Below are 25533 nucleotides of genomic sequence, written 5' to 3'. Positions count from 1 at the left end.
GTGCCGCCTGTTGCTCCGTGCCATTCATCCCTCGTTACGATCCACGATAAAAAAAAAATATATAGAGTGAATTAGATTCGTACCATTATAAATTTATTAATTTTAAAATATATCATTACGACATACACAGTTAAAGCTTATCCCACACAAAAAAAACATGTCATATAAGATAAGGCTACACATAAGCCATTTACTGTATATCCAACTACTATTAATTTACCTCTCTTCTCTTTCCTCTCTCTCCGGTTGCCGACGACGACGCTCCACGGCTGGCGGCGACCGCATCCCTGGCAGCGGCGCAGCGAAGGCGGCCCCCGCTACGCCCTGACGGAGCTCGGCGGTAGAGTGTCTCGTCTGCGGCGTCCCCCCTCCCCCCCTCTTCCCGGTAGACCTCGGCAGCTTCAAGGTCGACGTCTCTGTGGATCTGGGACAACGGCTACGCCCCGACGGAGCTCGACGGCGAGATGTCCCGGCGGTGGCGTCAAGATCGGTGGCATGTCCCGGTGAGTCCCGACGTCCCTCTCTTTCCTAGCACGCGTGCGCTGCAAAAGTCCAAGAAAATATGTGTTTTTTGGCTAAGGGACGCGTGCCCTGCATAGGAAACGAGGAGCTCTCTGTAAGTCCAAGAAAATCTTGGAGTTGACGGGGTGAAGCCACGCGCCAGCTCACCGCATTGTGCATGGCCTTACTATTTGACTAATATAAGAATGCCTTATAATTTTAGAACTATTTCATATATATGTTATTTTTGAACCAAATTATCATTTTGCACATACAAGGACATAGTGAACAACCAAGAGGTAATATGGTTCAATTTTTTTAAAAAAAAATACACCAAAAGAGCATGGAGTGATATATTTCGAATAGTTCTAAAATTATATTAACATCCTTACGGTTAGTCGAATAGTAATAACATATTTTAAAACTAGCAAATTTATAATGGTATGGATTTAATTAACCCTAAACCATAACGCAAAATTGTGGGGTCCGGTTTCTCTACGGTGCTACAACTTATCGCTTCTGTCGTGGTTATTGATAAATCTTAACGTATTAGCAAGAACATGATATCTCAAATACGCGGTACTATAGCTCTATATACGTAGAGGACCCCGGAAAACAAACCTATAAGAGGATCAGATTCCTCTTAGGTCAGTAAATCCCTCATCAAACAATTAATCTGACGGATCACATTCCCTAGTTTTGTGTTTTTTTATATATAGAACGGAGGAAGCATGTATTGATACAACACTTTGTACGCCTACACTTTGCACGAAGTACTTGGTCCGTTGGTAGTGTGTTACCTTAGGGTGTAGTGTTTGTTTTGAGGGACTTATTTTTAGTCCATAGTTATATTGGATGTTTGGACACTAATTTAAAGTATTAAATATAAACTAATAAAAAACTAATTTTATAAATGAGAACTAATCCACGAGATGAATTTTTTAAGCCTAATTAGTCTAAGATTATAGATAAGTTTTATTAGGCTCATTAGATTCGTCTCGTGAATTAGTCTAAGATTATAGATGAGTTTTAAGCTTACCGCAAACATTTGCTAATTATGGATTAATTAGGCTCATTAGATTCGTCTCGCGAATTAGTCTAAAATTATAGATGAATTTTATTAATAGTCTATGTTTAATTATCCAATCATCTGATGTGACATGGGGCTAAAAAGTTAATCCCATGTAACCAACGCCTTACCAATGCAAAATGTCATGTCACTGGATTTGATAATGTTTCACAGAAACTGCACGACTTGTTACGTCGACACATTGCTCCCGTGCTGCCTATACACCTAGTACGACACTAAATACTGTACGCTTGCAGTGAACATTGCTAGTAGAACATCAGTATTTCTGCGCAGCGTAATGATAAAACTCGTGGAGAGGACGACGGGAATAGTAGGTGTACGAGAGTACGACGGAACCATGCTTCATTGATGATCGGTGCGCTGTGCGCTGTTGCTCTGTCACACCACTGCTAGAAGTATTGAAGTGCTTGCATAGGCCATACGCTCACGACAGCCGTACCTTGTTTCAAAATACAGAAAGCGGCGAACACTTTCCGGACGTTTTTCCTACCTGATATTCTCCGTTATTAGATATTTTTTTAAGTATTAACTAAATTTATTTATATATTAACATATGGATGAATATAAATAAACTTATAAAATCTTCCGATATAAAATGGATGGAGTAACTAATATTCTTACTCCTCAGCATGTCGAATATAGGGTAATACCTATAAGGACATGGGATCCATCGTGCTCCAGTCAGAACAAGAAATATTATTTTCCGCATGGTTCAAAATGCATGAGCCCACTACTATTTTTTTCACTTTTAAATCCAATAGAATCAATAGCCCAATGTATTTAGAGTATCATATGTAAACCCTCAAACCCTGATTTCTCCTCTGCTCCACTCAACTCACCCGCTGCTACCCGTCGTCTGCACAACTGTCACGTCCATGCCTCACACCTGCATGAAATAATTTTTTCATATTTGTTTATGGTCCTTGCTTTTAAATTTTTAAGAACATATATATATATATATAAGTTTTATTTATAAATTATTTTTTATTCGTAAATATTTCATTATGCCTTTTCTCTCAAAAAATGAAATGTTAACCACCTAAGAGATAAAAAAATTCTCTTTCTTCTCATTATTGTTCAATTACGTGCTATGATATATAGATTTCATATTAAAGTGATGTTTTTCAAGTAAATTCTTCAGACATCCATATAGTGTGGAGTTTATACAGAAGTCCATTGCTACAGTGGTACGTCCTAAACATTTAAAGACTACTTTGACACTAGACCAGTGGTCATGTCCCTGGAGACTATTATCCATGGTCTCTCAAACCACCGGATACGCACCGACGTCTCTTTACTTTTGCTTTTGTTTTATAAACTAAAATTTAAATTTTTAATATTAAATTTAAATTTGATTTTAAGGTTTTTATACTGAAGTTTATTTTTCAGCATTGACTTTTAGACGGTTAAGAATATATATATAAAAATTTTATTATAAATTATTTGTCGTTTGTAAATACGTTGTTTAACTTTTTTTCATAATTAACCCAAACGATCACCCTTCCAGTGTATACGGCGGCAGTAATACAATAGTAGTCACACTAAATTTAAACAGATTTTAATATTATCTTATTTTTTTAATAAATCCCGAATGTTTTCATGTAGCTGGTTACCACCGGATGGTGGTAGCGATTTGGTCCACTGCTGCTAAAACAAATGCCATGGGTGCAAATTTATCGAGTTGGATCAGTAATCCTACCAACCAATATTGGAATCCCTCCGGCTGTCGAGAGATAATCAGAGATCCGAATGCAAATTCATTGGTCATTGCCTTTTGTTTTCCCTGTTTGTTTTCCTAAAGTCACCCCGTGGATGGTGCACGGATTCAGATTGGATTTGGACCCTCCAGCCTCTTCGGGAAGAGAGCAAAGGCTGACGACGGAGAGCGTCAGGGCAAGCATGGCCATCGCCATGGCGATCGGCAATATCTCGACGCAACTCTGCAAGGAGATCACGCTGCAGAGAATTAACTCGGACGGCATCCGAGGCCCGGATTGGTGGCGATCATCTCTTGCACAAGCTCGGCCAGCTTTCTTTGCGTCTGGGCATGTCTCACTCTCACCACGGTGCCCAGCCAGTGACACACTGCCACCTGCCACGTCCGATGCCTTTTAACTCATTGCAACCAGTGGAGCTAGAGAAAGGCATTGCCTCTGCTTCCCCTCCATGACTCCTCTGGTTTCCTGGCTCATCAATCATCAATTCTACAGCTCCACTGTTCATGTGAGGTTTTCTGCCTTTTTTGCTACAGTGGGGTTCAATCGACAGTAGTGCCACACTGTCACTTTTCACTGCTCGATCAGGCATCACCCTCCTGCTGCTGGTAGTAAAACATTGGCCATGCTGTTCAAGCCCGTGGTACTGGCGTCCCCTCCTCCATTAGCGCCGACTTAATTATGATTCAGATCAACGCCTTCATCTGCCGACAAGTCTGGACGGGCCATTAGCACCTAGTAGTTAGCTTAGCTAGCCACCATCTCGGTTTAAGGGTTATATTACCCGCTAGATAAGCAGATCAAACAGTACACATAGGGATCCAGTGGAATGAACACCCATCGTGCTAAGCAGCAGCTCAGCATGGGCAGTGGAGTAGGAGTGACAGATCGAAAGGGCGCGTGACCCACTCGTTGTACACGACTGAAACAAGAACTCAAGAACAGTTGATGAGGCCGAGCTAGCCAGTCTAACAGGCTAAAAGGGAGAAGAAAAGAGCAATAGCTTCTCCTAGGAGCACTTTTGTTTTGTCCATTGAAGCCTATCCTTCTTCTGATCTTGTGGTCACAAATTCATAACGTAGGAAGTGACCATTATGGTCTCAAACTCTTGAGCGTCTCACGTGGTGGCAAAGGAGAAATAATATTAGCATCCGTAGTACTTGCAGAATGGTGTTATTATTATATTGGTGATATGGTGAGGGGGGCATCATCATATGGACTGAAACTCGCAAATCACGCTCCTAGTTGGAAAAATTAAAGCCCAACATGTTGTAAAAAAGGGCATAAATGTTTAAGGATTTCAGAAGCCATGGCTGTCTGTCAGTCGACAGTATCTTCCACTGAGGCAGTCCTTGTCCGACCTAAACGGTAATTACGTTCTGGAAAGTGCTGACGAGTTTGATCTGAATCTGTTACGGCATTTAATCATTAAACCCACTCCCCGAATTAGAGGCCCCCCATGAGCTGAGCCACCTAATTCACATCAGCTGATCAGCATGTGTATGAGCCATCTGATTAATTACTCTATTGAGTAGAGATGAGTTTTCTATCATGTGGGCTGAAGACCCTACCATGATCGCGCGCGGTGTACGTGATGGCGTAGCGCTTTCAGATCAGCAATTCAAAAACACATGGGCATATTCAACTGTCAATCCAAATGACCACCGTAAGTAGAGGTTTCTTGATCTCAGATGGTATACAAAACTCTCCCATTCAACGGTTGACTTGCCTAATCAGATCGTAATAACTGCACGTACTTAACAATTCGCTTCACTAGTCACTGCGTATATTCCTACCACGTAACAATTTACAAGTATATTCATCCATGGTAAGAAGTCAAGCATGGCTTAATGCATGCGAACTGGAACCATATGTAAATACGCACGTATGCGCACGACCTCTGATCATCTGAAATGTTTTTTTCTGGCTGACCGGTATACAAAATGCTGATAGATTTCCTTGCTTGAACACAAAGTCAATTCCAGCAACGATGCTGATTTGTGCACTGCAAATGACGAATAACTTATTTATTTCCAGTTCAGAGCATCGACCTAGAAAAAAAATGCTAATGCTTGTGTGCAGATTCGTACGAGGTACAGAGAGTCGCACGTCATTCATGTTAAAGGTAAGTTGATGTTAGCACTTAGCAATGGACCAGCCATTAACGAAACCATGAGTAGTCCGTGACAGACCAAACTGAGACCTGAAGAGATACATAGAGAGTGAGAGGAACGCCATTTACGCCGTAGTGCATTGCATAATCCTTACTGTACGCTTCGTGCAGAGACGAATCATTAATCTGCATTTGTTGCCATCGCCATCATAAACTCAGATCTCTGATGGGCTCCGTATGATGTATCATGATTCATGACCCAAGAGGCCAAGGGGTCGATTGTTTGAGTTTTTTATTAAAAAAAAGTCAAACGGTATATTTGTAAACGAAAAATAATTTATAAATAATATTTTTATATGTATTCTTAGCGTCTAAAATTTAGTGCTAGCAAATAAATTTCGGTGAAAAAACCTTAAAATTAATTTTAAATTTAAAATTTAAAATCCAAATTTTGGCTTATAACGATAAGCAGAAGCGAAAAGATATGTGTAGGACTGCTTTATGCCTGCCTTAATAAAGACCCGTACCCATATCATAGCAGTGGAAAATTTTAGTTAAGTCAAAACTACCACGAATTGAAGTTTCAGAGAGCGCAGGCCAATGCTCAAGCTCAATTATGTGCCTTGCTACCGTATGTCTTGAATTAATGAATTTCTTTTGGCATCTATTCCCTGCCCTTCTTCATGACTTCTGTACTTTTTAACAGTGAAAGGGTGGCTTCCTGTGGTTTAGAATACATTTTCTGTTGGTTTCAGTTACAGGTATGCAGTAATGCAGACATGCAATCTGTGCAGATAAGTTTCTGTTTGTGAAATAGCCATGTTCTGGAAGCCCAATACCATAGCTTAATGGAAATGCAATCATGCATGAAGTCATGAACGAAGCGACAGTGAATAATCCGTCACACTGAAAAGGAGAAAATGGTCTTTTGTTTTGTGTGCGGGTGCGTGTGTACATATGAGACCCTGAGTGGCCAATAATTGGTTAAAGGGAAAAGGATGCTGGATATGCAGCTCTATATTTCTGGTTCTTTTCATCTTCAGGCAAGCAGGGAGGCATGATCCGCGTGGCGCTCCAAAAGAAAAGGTTCTCTCCCATAACGAGCAACAATGACAGCACCAGCCAAACATGTGGGAACTCACCACTCAGCAATCAGCCGGTCCAGCACAACAACCATCAGAAATAACAATTATCTAGGGACTGCTAGTTCAAAAGGGGTACCAAAAATGTCACTAGACTGTCGCATCACATATATGAATCGCATCAACAACTATGAGGAGAATCCTGAATATACCCAGTTGCATTTGGCTCTTGCACCTTTATCCACTTATCTGTCATTATACACAGGTATCAAGCATGCCTGTTGTATGGAGTATGGTTGGTGGCTCATCAGCCTTTCAGATATTCCTGAACCAAAAGGCTGAAAAGAATCTGGTACAGAGTAAAAATGATGTGGCAAGGGTCCAGGAGCCTTCACAAATCACAGGCACGGCGGGCAGAACTGTAAAAACACGGCAAACCCTACCGCAAGAGAATGCGACTGTGCCAAAACAGTATAAAACGAAAGTGCACACGTACGGGATTACTGGCAATAGTGTAACAGCCACTACATTTTAGATTTTTTTTAAAATACAATTTAAATGAAAATTCATAAAATAAGTGTTGATATAAAAAATTATAAAAAAAAATAATCGTATCGAATTAAGCTGAGTCGACGAGACCTATTGATAACTGTCTGTTCGATATGGGGCCGGTCAACATGGCCAGTTTGACAGAGGCTCTTGAGGCCGGTCAACATTTTAAATACGCTTGTTAAACTAACAATGTTCCATAGATCTGGAGAGAAATCCGAGGAGTTCGATAAGGCCCACACCTAGCGTAACTCTCTTAGCTTGATATAGACCTGCATTCATCCTATACTTGATAGGGGTATTGTCGACCACGCGAAGTTTGACAAGGTCTTGTTTTCATAATTTTTCTCGCTTGACGTATTTTTGTATTTTTTCATTAAAATAATACTATTTAAAAAATGTATTTCGCAACCATTTCTATTATAATCATGGACGCATGAATCTCTATTAAGGTTTGTATAGTGTTGCGCTGCTGGTTTGTGGCCCATTGAATCATCAGCCTGGCATGGTGATAGCCTAAATGATTAACGGAAGCTTTTGGACCATTGGTTATTTAGGTGCATTAAAGCTAAACCAGTAGTATTAAAGATTATTCAACAACTACTTTAATATTCGTTATTTATGATTTGTGAAGGACATTTTGGGTCCTGTAGATGATATGCGTGTGATATGGTATGGTCTATATGTGTATAGCGTTAAGAGAAACGAAGGATTAAGGACTTAAACTCCTCTCAGTAATGGGAAAAAAAACAGTACTGGTAAGGCAGAATTATTTTTAGGCTGACATAAACTGGGCCAACTATCCAGCCCAACGCAACGTTTTGGGCTGCTGGGCCAATTCAAATTCAGAAATACCACACCAGGGGTACAAGTTTTCGAGTAGGCCGGTTGCCGAGTATTGGCAGAAAAATACTGGGCCGGTGCCGGTCCAGGGCGTCCATACGTTCTTCGTCAAATACGCCAACTCACCCCGGCAGCAGACACGGCCCGGCCGCCGGGACGCACCCGAGCACGACCCAACCGCCATGCACGGAGCGCACGAGAAGACAGCCAGGCAATAGTACGAGGGCGGCTGCTCGCCTGCTCTGCCCGCTCCGCGCGCACCAACAAAGAAACCGGCCAGGAAATAACGATGAAACGATCGGCACGGCAGCAACCTGTCGCTGTCGGGGAACCGGCCAGCCAAACCCTGCGCGCTCCCGTTTCATTATTCCGCCACCCAGCCAGCCAGCCCCGACGCCATCTAGCCTTAGCTTCGCCTCCGCTTAAACAAACACGAACCGCGTGCATCCATGTCCCCTCCCTCCGCGCCCGCGCGCGCTGCCGTGCATGTGACGCCGGCCGGCCGGCCGGGCAGCGCGTGACGCTCCGATCTGTACCAGAGCTTCCCATGGGCCCCCGTTTCGTACGTCGAGGACTCGAGGTCTCGACAACATCGAGCTGACCGGTTAACCCAAATATGGACTTTGCATTGTGTAACAAACTCACAATGAATACTAGGAGTACCCTGATATGGAGATTACAACTCTGCAAGCCGTGCGTGCGTGACACGGTGACAGGTTAATAACTGAAGAAACGGTCCGAGATCTGAGATCGATGAATCCTCATATTCTTATTCACGCGTTCGTCGCCGGGCGGCCCTGCAGAACTGCTGTTTGCATCATCACATGAAGACTCACATGCACTGTGCATGCCTCATGCCCTGTCAAAACGATCGGCGGCATACATGCACGTCGCGGATGCACATGATGATACATCTGCCAATTTCAGTTCATGAAGCAGAAAGGCATCTGAGATCAAAGCCGACTCGGATTGGCGGGGCAAGTAGAAAAGTGTGGAGGAATCCACACCGACTCATCACCAAACGCGTGCAGGTGCAGGGGTGCGTCAGGCCATCAGAGATCGGAGCTGTCCGTCGAGCCGGCGCTCGCCTGCTCCGAGCACAGGAGCGTCCGTCCAGCTATATATTCCCCCTCGCGAACGCCCAAATTATATTTCGAACCAGTTCAGCATGTCCCCGGCAGCGAGCAGAGATGACCCGACAGCACGTGCTCATCTCACAGGGACGCGAGCTTGGGAAACGTAATGTACTGCTAATGATTCTTTTGGACTGATCCATATTCCGTCATCATTCGTTCCTGTGGCATTGAATTGCAACGATGTCGTACTAAGCCAATGCCGACGGTAATTAATAATCGGGAGACTGGACAAGTGGGCGACAGGAGGACATTGCTGGATAACTGGACGGATATTGGTAGTAACAGAGTTTTTGGTACCTATCGAGCGATGCATGGTCATGAAATTCGTGTCGTTTCTGGTGCGTAGAGAACAAGGACACATCTTGTGGTTCTGTTGCGATGCCTTTGGGGATAGACGAACAACCCTATGTTGCCAACTTGCCATGCTTTAACGCTTGGTAATTGGTATGACCACCGTATGAGTTTTCATCAAGGCATCAAAAGAAATCTGAGCTTATCGAATTGGCATGTCACGTTTTTCAAACTATTAAACCTTACATTTCGTGCGTAAACTTTTTTATACAATTTACTAAAAATCATTTCCTAAATTTTTATTAATTAATATTCAATTAATTATACACTAATTGTACTTCTCATTTTGCGTGTGGCTAATTAACCGGAATGAACCGCTAAAAAGAGCCGCAGATGGTTCTGAGCTCTGGGTTTTACAATTCTCCAAGTCATTCATGGTGTTCGGAATCATGTACTGGGAAGATGTTACTCCAATTTTGCAGCCACAATTCGCACATGGCAATTTTGGGGTCAATCTAGAAGGTTGTTTGGATAGACTTAAGGAATGTGATTCATTTGGATTCCATGGGTTTGTTGGAGGATAGCTTGGAGCCAAAGAATGAAAGAACAGGGCCAAAAATGCGCGTCTTAATTTGCAATTCAGAATACCGGTTCCAAAACTCCTAAAAGATGCAGGCGATTGCGAACCAACAACTGACTGCTTCTGGGACGATTCTTTTCGTAGTATATACAGATGTTGTCCAAGCATGCAAGCCAAATTTAAATGCTATTCAAATTTTAAACTCGTGCAGTTCGAACATCAGAAGCTTGGGCTAAGAATGTCGAACATCAGAAGCTTGGGCTAAGAATGTTGAGCAAGGAGACTCGAGTGTTGACTAGAGCACGGAAGACCTTCTCGCCGCTGTTGTCGATGCTGGCGATGCACCGCTCTAGGTTCTCGTGGCGCTCGAATGCTGCTCTCCGCGCCTTCTCCTCTGGCTTCATGCGGGACTCGGATCGGAGCTGCACGGTGGACGACTCGCCGTCGTCGCCGTTGCCGTCGTTGTGTTTCCTGGCGGACCGCCGTTTGGCGCGCGACATCCAACGGACGAGGTCGGCCACCCACCATATGCGGTGGTGGCTGGTGCTTGGTGCGTCCGAGCCGGCGGTCAGTCTTGCGGGGGCGGTGACCCAGCACGGCGTCGAGGCGACCTCGACACGGGCGGCGGCGGCGGAGTTGGAGAGGGAGGAGAGGCCAGAGAAAACGGCCGCGGAGCCGGAGGCCACGGCCACCGTCGCGTCAGCGACTGCGGCTGCGAGGGCTACAGTGTCGGCCGGGAGGTCCTCCGGTAGCTGCGCGGGTGATTTGCTCACCACGGCGCGAGCGGCGGCGGCGAGGCGGGGAAGGTCACGCCCTGCCCGTCGCTGCGCGCGCGCCGCGGACGCCAGCCGCGCGGGGTCACCGCGCCGAAGCGCGGCGCGCGTCTCCGCCTGCAGCGCGGAGAGCGCGACCAGCGCCTCCCGGAAGCTGCCGTGCGCGTCGGCGAGGCGGAGGAAGTCGTCGAGCAGCCGCTCCGCGATCGTGGACCTCCCGAGCCTGCGCAGCGGCTCCTGCGCTTGCGGGTGGTGCAGCAGCTCCGAGAGCGACAAGAGCACCCTCCCCACCTGCGACGCCGCCGCCGAGATGGACGACGCGGACGGCGCCGTGGAGGGCGACTGGCCGATCACCAGGCGCAGCGCCGCGACGTCGTCGTCGAGCTGCGCCACCAGCGGGTGGAAGCGGCAGGGGAGGCTGGCCGAGCGGACGTGGTACGCGGCCGCCAGCCTGTCCTTCGCGGTCGAGTGGATCGCGAAAGCAGCGGGCTTGGGCGCCGGGAACGAGATGGTGCGGCGGTACCCGGCCATCGCTGCGTGGCGTGCGCCTACTGCCGTTTTTCTTTCTGCCCGTGGCGAGCTGCGAAACGGAGACGGGGTTTTAAAAGGACGAGGTGCCGGCTGTGCTGCAGACCTGCAGTTGTGCACCGGTCTTGCTGGATCACCTGAGAAACGCGGGACCGCGTGGAGGCTAACTCTCGAAGTGACGAGGCGTCGTCGTCGTGGAGTCGTGGACGGCGTGTGGTATATATATATATACTGGCTTAGCTTGGCCTTGGCGTGGTAACACGAGGGCGCGGCGCCCGTGAGAGCCGCGCGTTCCTGCTCGGCCACATTGACTGCCCCGTGCATTGCAGGGGAGGGGAGGGCAGCGCGCGCGGCCACGGACCGGGCGGTGCGTTATACGTCCGCAACGTTTTTTCTGGGTGCTGCCGTTTCCGGCCGGAGACGCGCGTGTTCTCCGTAATCGGCGGAGTGGCGGACAATGGTCCACGCCGCGGGGGACCGGCTCGTCGGCGGGGCGGGCCCCGGTTTGTGTGGTGCAGCGCCGGATCGATCTCGCGAGGCCGTGAAGAAGCGATAGGGCGCCCGATCGATAGATCGATTGCTCGTAGGGCCTTTAATTTCCGGCCTTGCGTGTTGGCGAGAACCAGCGGTCCAGAGCCTCCGAACCTGCACAGCATCTTTCGGCCAACAGTTAGCAATGGCCCCGATGTTGGATCTCGCCGCGTAGCTGTTCATAATTGGTCCGCCTTCTCCCAGCATTTTATGACATTATTTTTTCCTCGACTGGGCCTTTTTCTATCGTGCTTCAAAGTCCAATGTCCAACGCAATCCTTGGTAAATACAAGACTGTTTGCAGGCTCTCCATATGTAGAGCAAGTTCAATAGGATAGCTAGCTGCTAGCTACAAATGGTCTATAGTTAATTTGGAGCAGGTACAATAACAGACTATAAGCTAGCTGTAAGCATATTTTAAAGAGATAAGAGGGGGAAGAAGAGAGGTTGGTCTACTAATTTGTAGCCAGCTGCACACGGGCTCCAAGACAAAATATGTATATGACATGTGGGACCATGTATTGATGTTTGATAGGTAACTATTGTATGAATTGACTATTAGATTGACTATAAATAAATTGAAGCCAGTAGTTGGCTATACTATTGAACTTGCTCTTAGAAGCCAATACATACAATAATCATATACTACATAATTAATATACGACTCCACCTATCATACACATATTGTGTCTTGGAACTCGTGCTGCAGCTGGCTAAAGTTTAGTAGCCCAACTTCTCTTCCCTCTCCTCCCTCTTGTTCTTTAAAATATGCTTATAGTTGGCTTATAGTCTGCTATTGTACCTACTCTAAACTACTAAACTACTAGAATTATACTTGCCTCTCCAGTCTTCATTCGTCTAAAAATGTTACAATTTCTAGACCCAGATACAGTTAGTAATTAACAATGTAGATGATAATAATTGAACAGTATTGTAATTGGTTAAGAAATGTAGGTAAGAAAATTAAATATATATACAAAATGGTTGGAATGATAAGATATGTGAGAAAATGATTTCATCTCTAGTGTTGCATCTCCTGTCAAGACACGGGAGTTTGGGCACCGGCTGGCCAACCTAGTTGGGCACCCCGTTATCAATTTCCAGACTTCAGAGCTCACATCAATTACCTACCTGTTCATGGGTGTACAGACTGATATATGTATGCTTCATGTGAAGCATTAGAATTCATGCACGTCGGTGCGCGAGGATCATGTGGGTGCCTTGATTAATGCAGCACGCGAATACGACCGCGAGCACGAAGAGGAAGTTCAGACCGCGACTGCAACTCATTCTGGCTCTGATCGATATAATCCGGCTAGGAGTATAATATAATATATTTATATATCGATAATATTCGCAGTTTATACAAGCGAGTGAACTTTTGGCATTTTGTTCGACTTGGGATAGCTAATGGCGCTTTAATTAGGTCGACGACCATCATCCTGTGACTTGAAATGAAACTCTTCTTCCAAGGTGTGCGCCGTGTGATACATTGGTTATAGGTGCCATGCCAAAAATAATGTTTTTTTGGCCCTCCATTCTCCATTGCGGCCTATATATATACCTCATATTGATTCAGGTTTCGCGTATTTAAAATGTTCGACGAATATGAAGCCAAGAATCAGTCAATTTGTGTATTTATTGAATTGTTGAGACTTGATACCATGACTTTGTTTATCTTGTGCAAACTTCTGTCCCCACAAAACAAATCACAATGGATATACTTGTAGCCTACTATACTGAAAATACTGTGACATTTTGATTAGGACTAGTGATCGGATTGGAGCACAGACTATTTGATAAGCAGTTGTTTAATGTCGTGTGACATCATATGGTTTGGTCTCGTGTATATGGAAACAAAAGTAGGGCCGTTCAGCTAGCTTAATTTGTTCGTCATAAAGATGCCACGAAGAGTTCTGACTTTTGACTAGATAGCTACCCAATTTGATTTATCCTTCATTCCTCAATCATATATTGGCAAAGTCACGTAAAGTTATTCCCAGAAAATATTTAGACCAGATGTGATGTTTGAAAGTACACAAGCGAAAGGTGATGTTTAAACCCTCAGCATGCATAACGACTCGAAGATTAAGACACAAACTAATTTAAATTACCTCAATTATGATTGTTTACACGCATGAGGGCTAATATAAGAACCGCCGTTCGGTAGGAGATAACAAGCAAGGTCCGTTCTGTCTCGCCCTTGCTCTACTAGACGTCTAGACTAGATTACTGTACAACTACAAACACGCAAGCATTAAGCAGTGTGAACCATACTAGAAAAGTGGTCTCTTCCACTTTGATTGCTTCACATACTCGTACCTTAATCCACGTGTATAAACTAAATAGTTACTTCATGGGAAAAAATGCTATAGCCATCCAAAAACACGTAATGAATTATGGGACATATTGAAAAATTGACTGGGCTATAAAACAATAAAAATATGTAATCTGCTACTACCTCCATTTCATAATGTAAGATGTTTGATTTTTTTGTTACAACGTTTGACCATTCGTCTTATTCAAAAATTTAGTATAAATATAAAAAATGACAAGTTGTGCTTAAAGTTCTTTTGATAATAAAGTAAGTCACAACAAAAATAAATGATATTTTCATAATTTTTTAAATAAGACAAATGGTTAAACATTGTAAGTAAAAAAAGTTAAACATTTTACATTGTATATGGAACGGAGAGAGTATATGATATTAAAACTATTGTTTTATTATTTCTAAGACATTTGGAAAGAGAATTAGTGTGGAAAAAAATAAGTTTACCCTCCATGCCACTTCCCAAATACCGTATCTTTCCCTTCATCTAGTGCGCAGTGCGCTGGTGCAGTAAGATTTAAGATTTGTTCATCTCGCTTTTGCTTATGCTTATAAGCTAAAATTTAAATTTTTAACACTAAATTTGTAGTTGATTTGGGGGTTTATCGAAATTTATTTTTCAGCCTTAGCTTTTAGATCGTTCAGAATACGTATATAAAAGTTTTATTAACAATTTTTAAATTTATAAATATGTCGTTTGGTTTTTCTACGAAAAAGACTGTTATCTTTTTTTTTAACCTAGAGAACATAGCAAGAGAGAAGCCCGAGAGGCATTCCCGTCCTTTTTTGTAAAAAAATCTGTCTCTATTTAACTAAAAAATAATAACATAATGTTTTCAAGGTAGTCTAGCAAGATATACGTTTTTTGGAGTATTATGTAGCTAAGCCACGTTTCTACGAGGTCTCACACCTAGCACATTTTTGAGTGTTGTGTACCTAAATTTTGCTTTATTTATTTATTTTTTTGGCTGGGAAGGCCCAGGAATAGCCATCCAATTTCATTAACATAGAAATCATAAGTCCGGCTAGGGCTTTACATGATCGATCATACTACACATTTGCTGGAGATAGCAACCATAGTATATAGAACGCGACAATTTGTTTCATGAATATCTATGCTTAAGCCCTTGTATTTTCTTTGTTGATTCACGAATAGCGTGGCATGGGATGTAGCTCAATCGCTGTCGAAAATCTTTCTCCGGACAAGTCCATACGGGCGCATCGATGCAAACCTGGTCCTAAAGCAAGCTCAAACACGAGGCCTAGACCAACCGCGCGGTTCATCGGATACGGCCATCCAATTTCATTAACATTTCTCTGGCAGCAATTAGTAGCATATTCAGATATTCTGCTGTTGCCTAGGAACTAGGGTTCAACCATGACACAAGAAATGCAAATCTAACAGCTTGCCGAGGCCAAAAGAACAGAAAAAGAAAAGAACACGAACATTTTAGACGATAGTTACGGTGTTTACTGGGTGAGATTGTTAGTTAATTAGTGCTACCGGCAGCCCATATGCCCTATAAATAACTCCTTCAAAACATGGGCTTTCTGGCCTTTTCCCTAAAGGGCCTGCTTCAGCTGACCCATTAGGCCCGTTTCGGTCCGTGACATTTTTATTCTCTGTTTTTTCCTCAATCTCTCTCCGGTGCCTCAGATATATTGGACCCCCATGCCGTCTCAAACAGACACCGAGTTATTTTTATTTATATATTTTATTTTTCTTCATATTTAAAAAGGTATATTTTTGTGTAATTACACTCCAAGGAGGGCCTTTTTTACGTGGGGAGGTCTAAATGCAAATTTGTTATATAAGTTTGCCATATAATATCTTTAAAATCTATACATAGTTCATATGAAGTCAAATAAAGTTAAAATTATATCAAACCACGGAAGCCTGTAGGAGTAGGAACCACGCGCACGAACCTGCTTGAGGCTTGAGCCCCATGTCAGCGTGAGCTGGATGATTCAATCCCTGTTTGGCGGTTCGGTTGTTAATGGTCGCGAAAAACACTTTAACATATTAGTATATGATTAATTAATTATTAACTATAAAAAATAAAAAATGAATTAATATGAATTTTTAAAAACAACTTTTATATAATAAGTATACAGTACAACATTAGGAAACGTTTGTATGGAAATATAGAGAATATGGGTTATCAGTGCCTTCGCAGTGCGCCTAGGTGTCATGTGGCTCAACCATTCCAGCTTGGATTGATCCTACGTGGACAGAAATGGAGAGCTGTAAGAAGACTACTCGCGGCCTGCAGAGGATGTGTCGCGCGCGTGGTTTCGTCAATTCATAGGAAAATCAGAGGCAACTCGCGAGAGGAGAGGACTGGATGTCGCCACCCCGAGCTCCCGTGCCACCCACTGCCTCCTCGAGCCCGCCGTGAGCTCGCTACCCGCACCGGATCCGCCGCCGCCCCGGCCGGATATGCCATCGCGAGCGCTGCCCCCCGCCGATCCGCCCTCCACGCTGAGCTCCGGTGCCACCCACGCCGGATCCGCCGCTGTAGCCCGGGCCACCGCCGCCGGATACGAGGGAGAAGGCCAGAGAGGAAGAGTTGAGGGGAGGCATCGGTGGTGTTGTTGCTTGCATAGAGGAGAAAAGATAAAAAGAAGAGATAGAAAGAGACAGAGAAGAAGCGGACCATAGTTTATAGGTAGCTCTAGCATAGAACCAAGAAACTAGACAAGTGGACGTTATATTAATTATGAACAACTAACTACTATATGCGTGGGCTGAGAGAAGGCTAAAAAAAATTCTTACACTTGCTGGTTATATTATTAGCCTTGCTCTAAGGCTGGTCACATGCGTTGGAGAAGAAGAGTCATAATTATTTTTTTCCTATGTGGCATACTAGAGCTACACATGTGGATAGCTTCTGCTGTGAGAGCCGTTAGGGCACTCTTAGTGCAGACCCAATAATAATAGTTTCTATATGTATTTATTGATATGTTATATAAGCAATTTGTCGATGTATTAGATTATTTATTAAAGGAGATTTGCTCCGGTCTAACAAAAAGTAACTCGAGATACCAAATCATTTCTCACCATTGGATCTAGCTGAGTAGGATGTGCGTTGTTAGATCCAACGATTAGAAACGATTTGGTATCGCGAGGTACCGGTACCTTGAGATACTTTTTGTTGGATTGTAAAATTGATCTTATTAAAAAGAGACAATAAATAAAGAAATTGGTTCTAGATTAAAAGCCAGTATCTTCAGGTAAAACAAGACTACATGTGAGAGAGACAAATATGCTATAGGATAACAAGATATAAAAATTAAGTTTTTGACATTGATATCTTAGAATATAACCAAGGTAGTTTTTAGTACTGTGGCCGCACGACGTGACTGACTGAAGCCCTGATCCAGGTAGTAGCGTTGGGTGAGTCCCGATGAGTACTGATGCCGGCGTGGTTGCTGGACCCCGGTTGACGTGTGGTCCGGTCGTCCCGCCGTTGTGCACGAGCACGAGTGCATGACTGAGCGCTGCCATGTGCATGCCATATATCCTTCTTGGCTTCTTCCGATGCCTAGCTCTCATCATCGCCTCATCGGCCATTGCGACACACTGCGTTGCGTCCCATGTCCGGTAGGATGTCGACCCGGCGAAGCGGCGAATACATCTCTGTGCATTCTACCGTTCATTTCTGGTGTATTCGCGATGTCGATCGCCACTAGCGTGCTCCGTGACTCGTAAAAAAAAAGGTGGGGAGCGGAAAAGCGAGAAGCTAGCAGTCGGTCGATCGAGCAAGTGCGGCGTCTGTGTCACGACGCTCGATTCCATCCTTCCTTTTTATTCTTCTTTAGTTTCCTTTTCGACGTAAACGAGAGATGCGTTTGATTACCCTGAGGTACCCGTTCCCCCCGCGATCTTCCTCGACAAACGCCAGCCACATCGTGAGACCATATCTTCTCCACAGAGATTTCCTGGTTCCTCCATTGATAACCCGGCAGGAGCACCAGCAGCATCACTGCATCGGTGTTGCCCAGCGACCCGCGTCGCGCTTCCTCGATCTCTCGTACGCCGCCGGCAGAGAGGGCGGTCCTTCTTTTGGTGTACCACATGAGTGAAGCCAAATCCACGGAGATGTGGTAAAAAAGAGAGACCATTTCCATCATATCTACTCCACTTTTTTCGTCTCTTTTGCTCGCTTCCTGCCGCGCAAGTGACCTGCTGTTTCTTTCAGTCCCACCGAACGGATGCAGCATGCGCTGCTCAGTTGCCTCAGGCATCCCAATTGCCAAGCCCCTTTTGACAAGTCCACACCTGACAAATGTCTAACTTGTTTACCGTAGTGCTACCACACGTACTTTTCGTGAGGTTGGCGTGCTTAATTAGTTCTTTGTCAAACAAAACATTAACTAACGGTGCGAGACCTGTGCCAACCCTTGGTCGTCACTCACCAACCACGAGGAATGGTAGTTGTACAACTAAGCTTTTTGTCCGGGTACTCATGTGAACATTGGTTTTTGGTCAGTATCCGAAGACCTACGACGTTTTAATTCTACGTGCTTGGTAGGAAATGTATCCTTCAAAAAAATAACGTTAGTTATGTTACTTTAACTACTTCAGGAGGAAATGTTCTTTAAAGTTAACACTAGTTTGATTAAGAAACAGTAGGATACAATGGTGGGGGAAACATATTTTGATTCCTGATAACGACTCAAGCTGAATCTACCTGACGTCACCTTTGATTTGGAATGTTACCTCAATACGCATTATTAATTTGGGTTGGGCAGCAGTACAACACAGATATGAACCCATGATATGTTTGTTGTTTTGTGGTAAGCAATCACAATTATGATGTCTCACAAAAAGGATCCACTTGCAACAGGACTGTATGGATTTCATAGAATCTTGTTTTATCAGCTTTAATGAAAAAAAATGAAATATGGTACGCAAAACAAATCTTTTTCTTCTTTTTGACTACAACGTCTAATTTATCGTTCTTCCCTTTTGCTGAGATGGACGTGAGCACTCGATGTTTCGCCGATAAATTAACCAACACAAGCCACAGGTTTTGCCTTGCAATTCTCCGTATCTCCCACGTGGCCACGTCGTGGCTAATCGTTGAAATCAGGCATGGAATTAGTCAATAACCTTAGAAATTAATGTAACCTGGGTGCTGAAATCTGCTGCTGCATTTCATCAACTGTGTCACCAACGAGGCAGGACACGTCACACGTTTGTCCATGCAACCATGGCAGGTGACCTTTTGGCTTAGGTATGGCGAGACGAAGATGATCAAAGGCCAGCGTGAGCGATACTACGATTTCGTTACCGTCGTGTCGTCGATGCAAATCAGCAGATGGCCCACGATTATTGAGTTCACACCACGTGCGTTGACACCAGAGGAGTTTGGACCTCTAATCGATGGGTTTTGGTACGCCTGCAAATAGAATCGGAGATCGTCCGAATCAACGGGTGACTGCACATCACTGTACAAAAACGAAGGGGCCACAATGTTGGGTCCTCCGAAATCGTCCCATCAACACCGCCCCGGGCTTGCAATTTTTTTTGACGAAAATCAATCGAACACCGTGACATTTCGAGGTCTCGACCCTGGACGAAAGTGTTCTCCGACTGAAATTTCAAATGGTTTTCGAGAATTCAAATTTCAATCAGTAATCAATCCAATCGCAGAAAATAAACGTGCACTGCACACGTACCTGTCAAATGGCTGCGTTTGTGGCTTCACGGGACCCCGGTCATCCACCCCTTAATGGTGGGTACGTTGTACTACGTCTTTTGGCTTGAGATGAAGCCGAGCAGAGTTACTTCATCCTACTATTTCTTAAATTTAAATCGTATATTAAAATATAAATATTTTTAACATCATGTATAGTTTTTATAATGTAAGATGTTTAACTTTATGGTTGTAATGTTTGACCATTCATCTTATTCAAAAGTTTAGTACAAATATAAAAAATGATAAATCATACTTAAAGTTCTTTTGATAATAAAGTAAGTCACATGCAAAATAAATGATATTTTCATAATTTTTTGAATAAGACAAATATTAAACATTGCAGTAAAAAACTAAACATCCTACAATATGAAACAAAATATTTTATTGACACATACCTTTCACTCGTAAATATTCCTTATTTATGAAGAGACATTATAGTGTTTTTAATATTAATTAATACTTAAAAACTCAAAAATACTTACAATTTTAGAAGGAAGTTAGTGCTATTTTACGACAGGGACTCGTACGAACGGTCTGGTGGCGGCTTCCAGTCAGTTTCCATACACTGCTCAGGGCTCACGCTGCCACTCACCCTCACACCTACGCTGCATGACTCACCATTCGATCACCAACCGCGCAAGAGGCCACCTATAAATCTCGCCTCCTCCCCCTTAAACCTTTCCAGGATTCAAGCATTCATCCCAGCAAACGCACCGACCCGCCCCGCGCGAGGTGAGAGATCACCGGGTAGCAGGGGCGCGCCGCGGGCCTGCCATGTCGAGCGAGGCGATCAGGTCGGCCCCGCCGACGCCGCCGCCGGTGTCGACCCCGCCGTCGCAGATACAGTCGCCGGCGCCGGCGAGCAGCCGGGCATCGCCGCTGCGCGGGATGGGGACGCCGAACATCGCCGCCAGCCCCGTGAGGAAGGCGGTGGCGAGCGTGAGGGGTTACCTGGAGGAGGTCGGCCACATGACGCGGCTCGCCGACCCGCGCGACGCCTGGCTGCCCATCACCGAGTCCCGGAGCGGCAACGCCTACTACGCCGCGTTCCACAGCCTCAGCTCCGGCATCGGCTTCCAGGCGCTCGTGCTCCCCGTAGCCTTCTCCTTCCTCGGATGGTACGCTCCGAGCCTCCGACGTGTTACGTATACGTACTAGTATACCTAAACCTGCCTAGCTGCAGCCGGTGGAGCATGCACGTTTGACATGGTGTGCACGCATTTTTTGCAGGACATGGGCGACCGTCTGCCTGACCGCCGCGTTCGCGTGGCAGCTCTACACGCTGTGGCTGCTCGTCAAGCTCCACGAGCCCGTCGCCGGTGGCATCCGGTACAGCCGATACATGCACCTCGCCACGACCGTCTTTGGTGCGTACCCGTTTTACTTTTTTTTTTCCTCTCTCGGAGTTCACGGCCGGCCGGCAGCCTACGATCGGCGACGTCTCCTTCTGTGAATCTGTTCTCATGCATGGTTAGTGCTTGATCAGGTGAGAGATGGGGGAAGATACTGGCGTTGCTACCGGTCATGTACCTGTCGGCGGGCAACTGCACGGCGCTCATCATCGTCGGCGGCAGCAGCATGAAGCTGCTGTTCAACATCGCGTGCGGGCAGGCGTGCCTGGCCCGGCCGCTGACGACCGTGGAGTGGTACGTCGTGTTCATGTGCGCCGCCGTGCTGCTGTCCCAGCTCCCGAACCTCAACTCCATCGCCGGCGTGTCGCTCGTCGGCGCGGCCGCCGCCGTCGCGTACTGCACAATGATCTGGGTCGTGTCGGTGGCCAAGGGGAGGGTGGCCGGCGTGTCCTACGACCCGGTCAAGGCCACCGGCGAGGTGGAGGGCGCGATTGGGATTCTGAATGGCCTCGGCATCATTGCCTTTGCGTTTAGGGGGCACAATCTTGTGCTCGAGATTCAGGTCAAGTCTCTCTCACTCATTCTTTCTGTCTCCCAACTCTCGATTCATCCAATCCACTGACAACGATGGAAAAAAGAGAAGGCCACTGAGTGTGTTTGCCATCAACTCGCAGGCCACGATGCCATCAACTCTAAAGCATCCTTCTCATGTGCCAATGTGGAAGGGCGTCAAAGCAGCCTACGTCATCATCGCACTCTGCCTGTACCCTATAGCCATTGGTGGCTTCTGGGCTTATGGCGATCAGGTGAGTGCCTCAATCTGGCCTGAACGATGAGTAAATTAACTTGAGATGTTTTTGTTTTTGTAAAACTCATGTGTGATCTGTGTCTGTGATGGTGCTCGTTCGATGCAGATACCACCCAACGGGATCCTGAGCGCCCTGTACAAGTTCCACAGCCGCGACGTGTCCCAGGTGGTGCTGGGGGTCGCCACGCTGCTGGTGATCGTCAACTGCCTGACCACGTACCAGATCTACGCCATGCCGGTGTACGACAACATGGAGACCGGGTACGTCCACAAGAAGAACCGGCCATGCCCGTGGTGGCTGCGCTCCGGCTTCCGCGTCTTCTTCGGCGCCGTCAACCTCCTCATCGCCGTCGCGCTCCCGTTCCTGTCGGAGCTCGCCGGCCTCCTTGGGGGGATCTCGCTGCCGGTCACGCTGGCGTACCCGTGCTTCATGTGGGTGGCGATCATGAGGCCCGCCAAAGGCACGGCCATGTGGTACACCAACTGGGCTCTGGGAAGCCTTGGCATGGGTCTAAGCTTTGTGCTCATAGTTGGGAATCTCTGGGGCCTTGTGGAGAAAGGCTTGCATGTTCAGTTCTTCAAACCTGCGGATTTCCAGTGACAACTGCAAATGCAGCAAAAACTGTGAAACCGACGGAAAACGTAACGCAATGTGATGGTTTCATCTTTCTGAGAACAACTGTAATAGGATTGATTTTGTTTAGAAGCTGTGTTGGAATTACACTTCAACATACTACCTCTTTTTTCTTATGCGCCATTCACGGCCAGCCTGTCGGCCATATCGCTGGACCCTGGTGGTTTCTTCAACTGTGGTTTCGGCTATATTTCTCTAGGGTTTTAGAACTATCGCCATTCAACCAACGCAGCTACCCTTCCTTATCCTTCTTGGAATCTGAGCCGACCGAGACCCGAAGATGCATGTCATATGGTGAAGTGGTCTCTTCTTTCCCTGGTCACCGAATGTCAGCAGTCCGTCCGGCTCACATCTTCAAGCTATGCTACATCGGACCAGAACCCAACGCCTGCATCTGGTTTGCATACCCGGATTCCAAAGATTATGAGGTCCCTAGCATCTTCAGAATGGAAGAAGTACTGGCCGATAAGTGCTTACTGGAAAATTTCTCCTTTGCTTTCACCCCCTGCCTGCTACGGGTCAGTTTCCACGCTGGACGATCGACTCGACCATTTTATGAGTTCTATCATCCGGCCATCGCGACTCGTCGGTTTGGGTGTGGCCAAGATGAGGGGCCAGCTGACCTCGGCCTTAGAACTTAACAGAATCAACAAAATGGCCGAGATAATCCCGTTTGGATCGATGACCTCCTTCGACTTTGGGATCAGTGTCCTGGACGCTTACATTGGTGGGATGAGCTACATCAACACCTGTCTCAGCCGCAATAGGCTTTTTCTGCAATCAGATCGACTTTGACTACGAGTACTCCGATTCTGAGGTAACTTCTGAACTCACCACTTCATTCTCTGAACGTTTTTTACTTTCATGCGGTTACTAACTTTTCACTTTGCAGCCTACCCTTGCCGTCCCTGCCACCAGAAGAAATGGCAAGCCGATTGAGTACTCGACATCGGCTCTCCCATCCTTGGGTCATGGAGCACCTTCCCCGAGCGAGTACATCAAGAATTTTTCGGGGCCACCAAGTCCGGTGAGAGGGCCTAAGCGGAGCGAGAAATCCGAAAGGCCCCGAAGAAAAAACTGAAGATAACTGCAGAAGCCACCCCATGGAAGCTACATCGGCCAATATGGACACCGCCATCGATGTTGCAGCCGATGAGGACTCTGACACTGAAGTCAGACAATAGGTGATCACCCTTCTCTTTCCTTTCCAGCAGGTAATCATTTCCATCAACTGATTCATCATTCCGTCTTATCGGTTGCCTTATCAACTTTCTTCTCCAAACAGTCATCTGCCAAACCACCGGCTGATACTGCCACCAAGCCAATCGACGTTGCTGACCCCGGCCCCTGCCATCGACGTGGTGCTGACCCCGACGAGCCCAGCTCCTGCACCTTTGATCGACTCCATCCTGCTCAACTAGATCTAAATTGTGAGAAACGAATTAATACTGTGAGGTACTGGTACATTGAAGTACTTTCTGTTGGGCCGGAGCAAATCTCTTTATCTTGATGAGATTTGCTCCAGTCCAATAAAAAGTACCTCGAGGTACCAAATCGTTTCTTACCATTAGATCTAGTTGAGTAGGATGTGGATTGTTAGATCCAACGATCAAAAATGATTTGGTACCTCGAGGTACCAAATTGTTTTTCACCATTGGATCTAGCTAAGTAGGATGTACACTGTTAGATCCAACGATCAGAAATAATTTGGTACTGCGAGGTACTTTTTATTAGACTGAAGCAAATCTTTACACAAAAACGACGCTTACTCCCGATTAATGTAGCCTTAGGCTGCGAGCTGGTATAAGCCAGCTGCCAATTAGTACAACATGACGAAATGGTAACCAGACCCTATTTAGTTCTAAAAATTTTCTCTAAAAACATCACATTGAATCTTTTGACACCTAAATAGAGTATTAAATATAAATAAAACGAAAAACTAATTGTATAATTATGTGAGAAATCGTGAGACGAATCTTTTGAGCCTAATTAGTCTATGATTAGCTATAAGTGCTACATAGTAATGTACATGCGCTAGTGACGGATTAATTAGGCTCAAAAGATCCGTCTCGCGGTTTCCAGGCGAACTGTGAAATTTGTTTTTCATTCGTGTCCAAAAACCTCTTTTCGACATCCGAGCAAATATTTGATGTGACTAACAAAAATGTTTTGCCACCCGAAGCTAGAAGAAAATCGAATCAAATCAAAAGCCAATAGCATGGACGGAAAGAAATTTCAAGGGGATTCGTCTCGGGGGCGTCGAATCGAGCTGGAAGACGGCTGCCGATGAACAGCGCGTGCAGCAGTAAGTAGCACAGCGACTCTCAGAGTTTACGTAACAGCGGTAACCGAGAGGAGGTCCACAGGGGGCACGATTTTGATATGACTGAAAGTTTATTTTTTAATCACTAAGAACATATGTATAAAAATTTTATTTACAATTTATTTTTATTTACAAATATATCATTTGTCTTTTCTCCTTGATAAGCCAAACAATTGTCGATGTGTAATTGGAAACGAGAGCAAAGGTGCAGCCCGTGGGCTTTTAGCAGTGAAGCTTTCGGCCCATTTAGACGATCTCGTGGCGAAATGAGCAAAGAGATTTTACCGGTTTTCTTTCAAGTCAAAGGAATCCGATTAGCTACGATAGTCTGGCGAATACGAACCCACAATCACCAGTTGATCGGTGGCTATCCAAAGCTTTGCTTCAACTGTCATGTGCTTTTAAAACTTGCCTTTCAAGTTGAGATCAGCGGTAAATACTGCCTTGTAATGCAGCCAAAAATGAGCTCAGACGTTTTTCCTTTACGCGTACATATGTCACACCGGATCATTTTAATCTGGATCACCCCCATTCTAGAAAATTGTTGGCGCGTTGGCAAAACAAGAAACCAGACAAAACACACCTTTTCAGCAAACTCTGAGAAAAGGGAAAACGATTGTGGGTAAACATTTATCTCTTTATAGTAGTAA

The 25533-nt window shown here is 45.3% G+C and overlaps 2 protein-coding genes across 2 annotated transcripts; one reads left to right on the top strand and one right to left on the bottom strand.

The window, feature by feature from the left end:
- Nucleotides 1-9906: 9906 nt before the first annotated feature.
- LOC102709560 lies at nt 9907-11282 on the bottom strand. Its single transcript, XM_006653610.3, has one exon. It carries the CDS (start codon nt 11202-11204, stop codon nt 10149-10151), a length of 1056 nt encoding a protein of 351 aa, XP_006653673.3. The 5' UTR covers nt 11205-11282; the 3' UTR covers nt 9907-10148.
- Nucleotides 11283-20462: 9180 nt separating this feature from the next.
- Nucleotides 20463-22921, top strand: LOC102722110 (lysine histidine transporter-like 8). Its single transcript, XM_006652580.3, has 5 exons — nt 20463-20884; nt 20997-21133; nt 21253-21680; nt 21793-21924; nt 22033-22921. The coding sequence occupies exons 1-5, from the start codon at nt 20541-20543 to the stop codon at nt 22525-22527; spliced, it is 1536 nt and encodes a 511-aa protein (XP_006652643.1). The 5' UTR covers nt 20463-20540; the 3' UTR covers nt 22528-22921.
- Nucleotides 22922-25533: the final 2612 nt, after the last annotated feature.

The sequence above is a fragment of the Oryza brachyantha genome, chromosome 4 (assembly GCF_000231095.2).
Source record: "Oryza brachyantha chromosome 4, ObraRS2, whole genome shotgun sequence".
NCBI lineage: Eukaryota > Viridiplantae > Streptophyta > Magnoliopsida > Poales > Poaceae > Oryza > Oryza brachyantha.
The sequence above is the reverse complement of the archived record's forward strand: the minus strand, read 5'-3'. Positions and strand labels throughout refer to the sequence as shown.

What these genes read in the sequence shown, in the direction of transcription:
- LOC102709560 (XM_006653610.3), bottom strand. Translation starts at nt 11,204, where the DNA reads ATGGCCGGGTACCGCCGCACCATCTCGTTCCCGGCGCCCAAGCCCGCT.
- LOC102722110 (XM_006652580.3), top strand. Translation starts at nt 20,541, where the DNA reads ATGTCGAGCGAGGCGATCAGGTCGGCCCCGCCGACGCCGCCGCCGGTG. An exon ending in CCTCGCCACGACCGTCTTTG is followed by an intron (nt 21,134 to 21,252) that starts GTGCGTACCCGT and finishes GTGCTTGATCAG; the next exon opens with GTGAGAGATGGGGGAAGATA. An exon ending in TCTGGGCTTATGGCGATCAG is followed by an intron (nt 21,925 to 22,032) that starts GTGAGTGCCTCA and finishes CGTTCGATGCAG; the next exon opens with ATACCACCCAACGGGATCCT.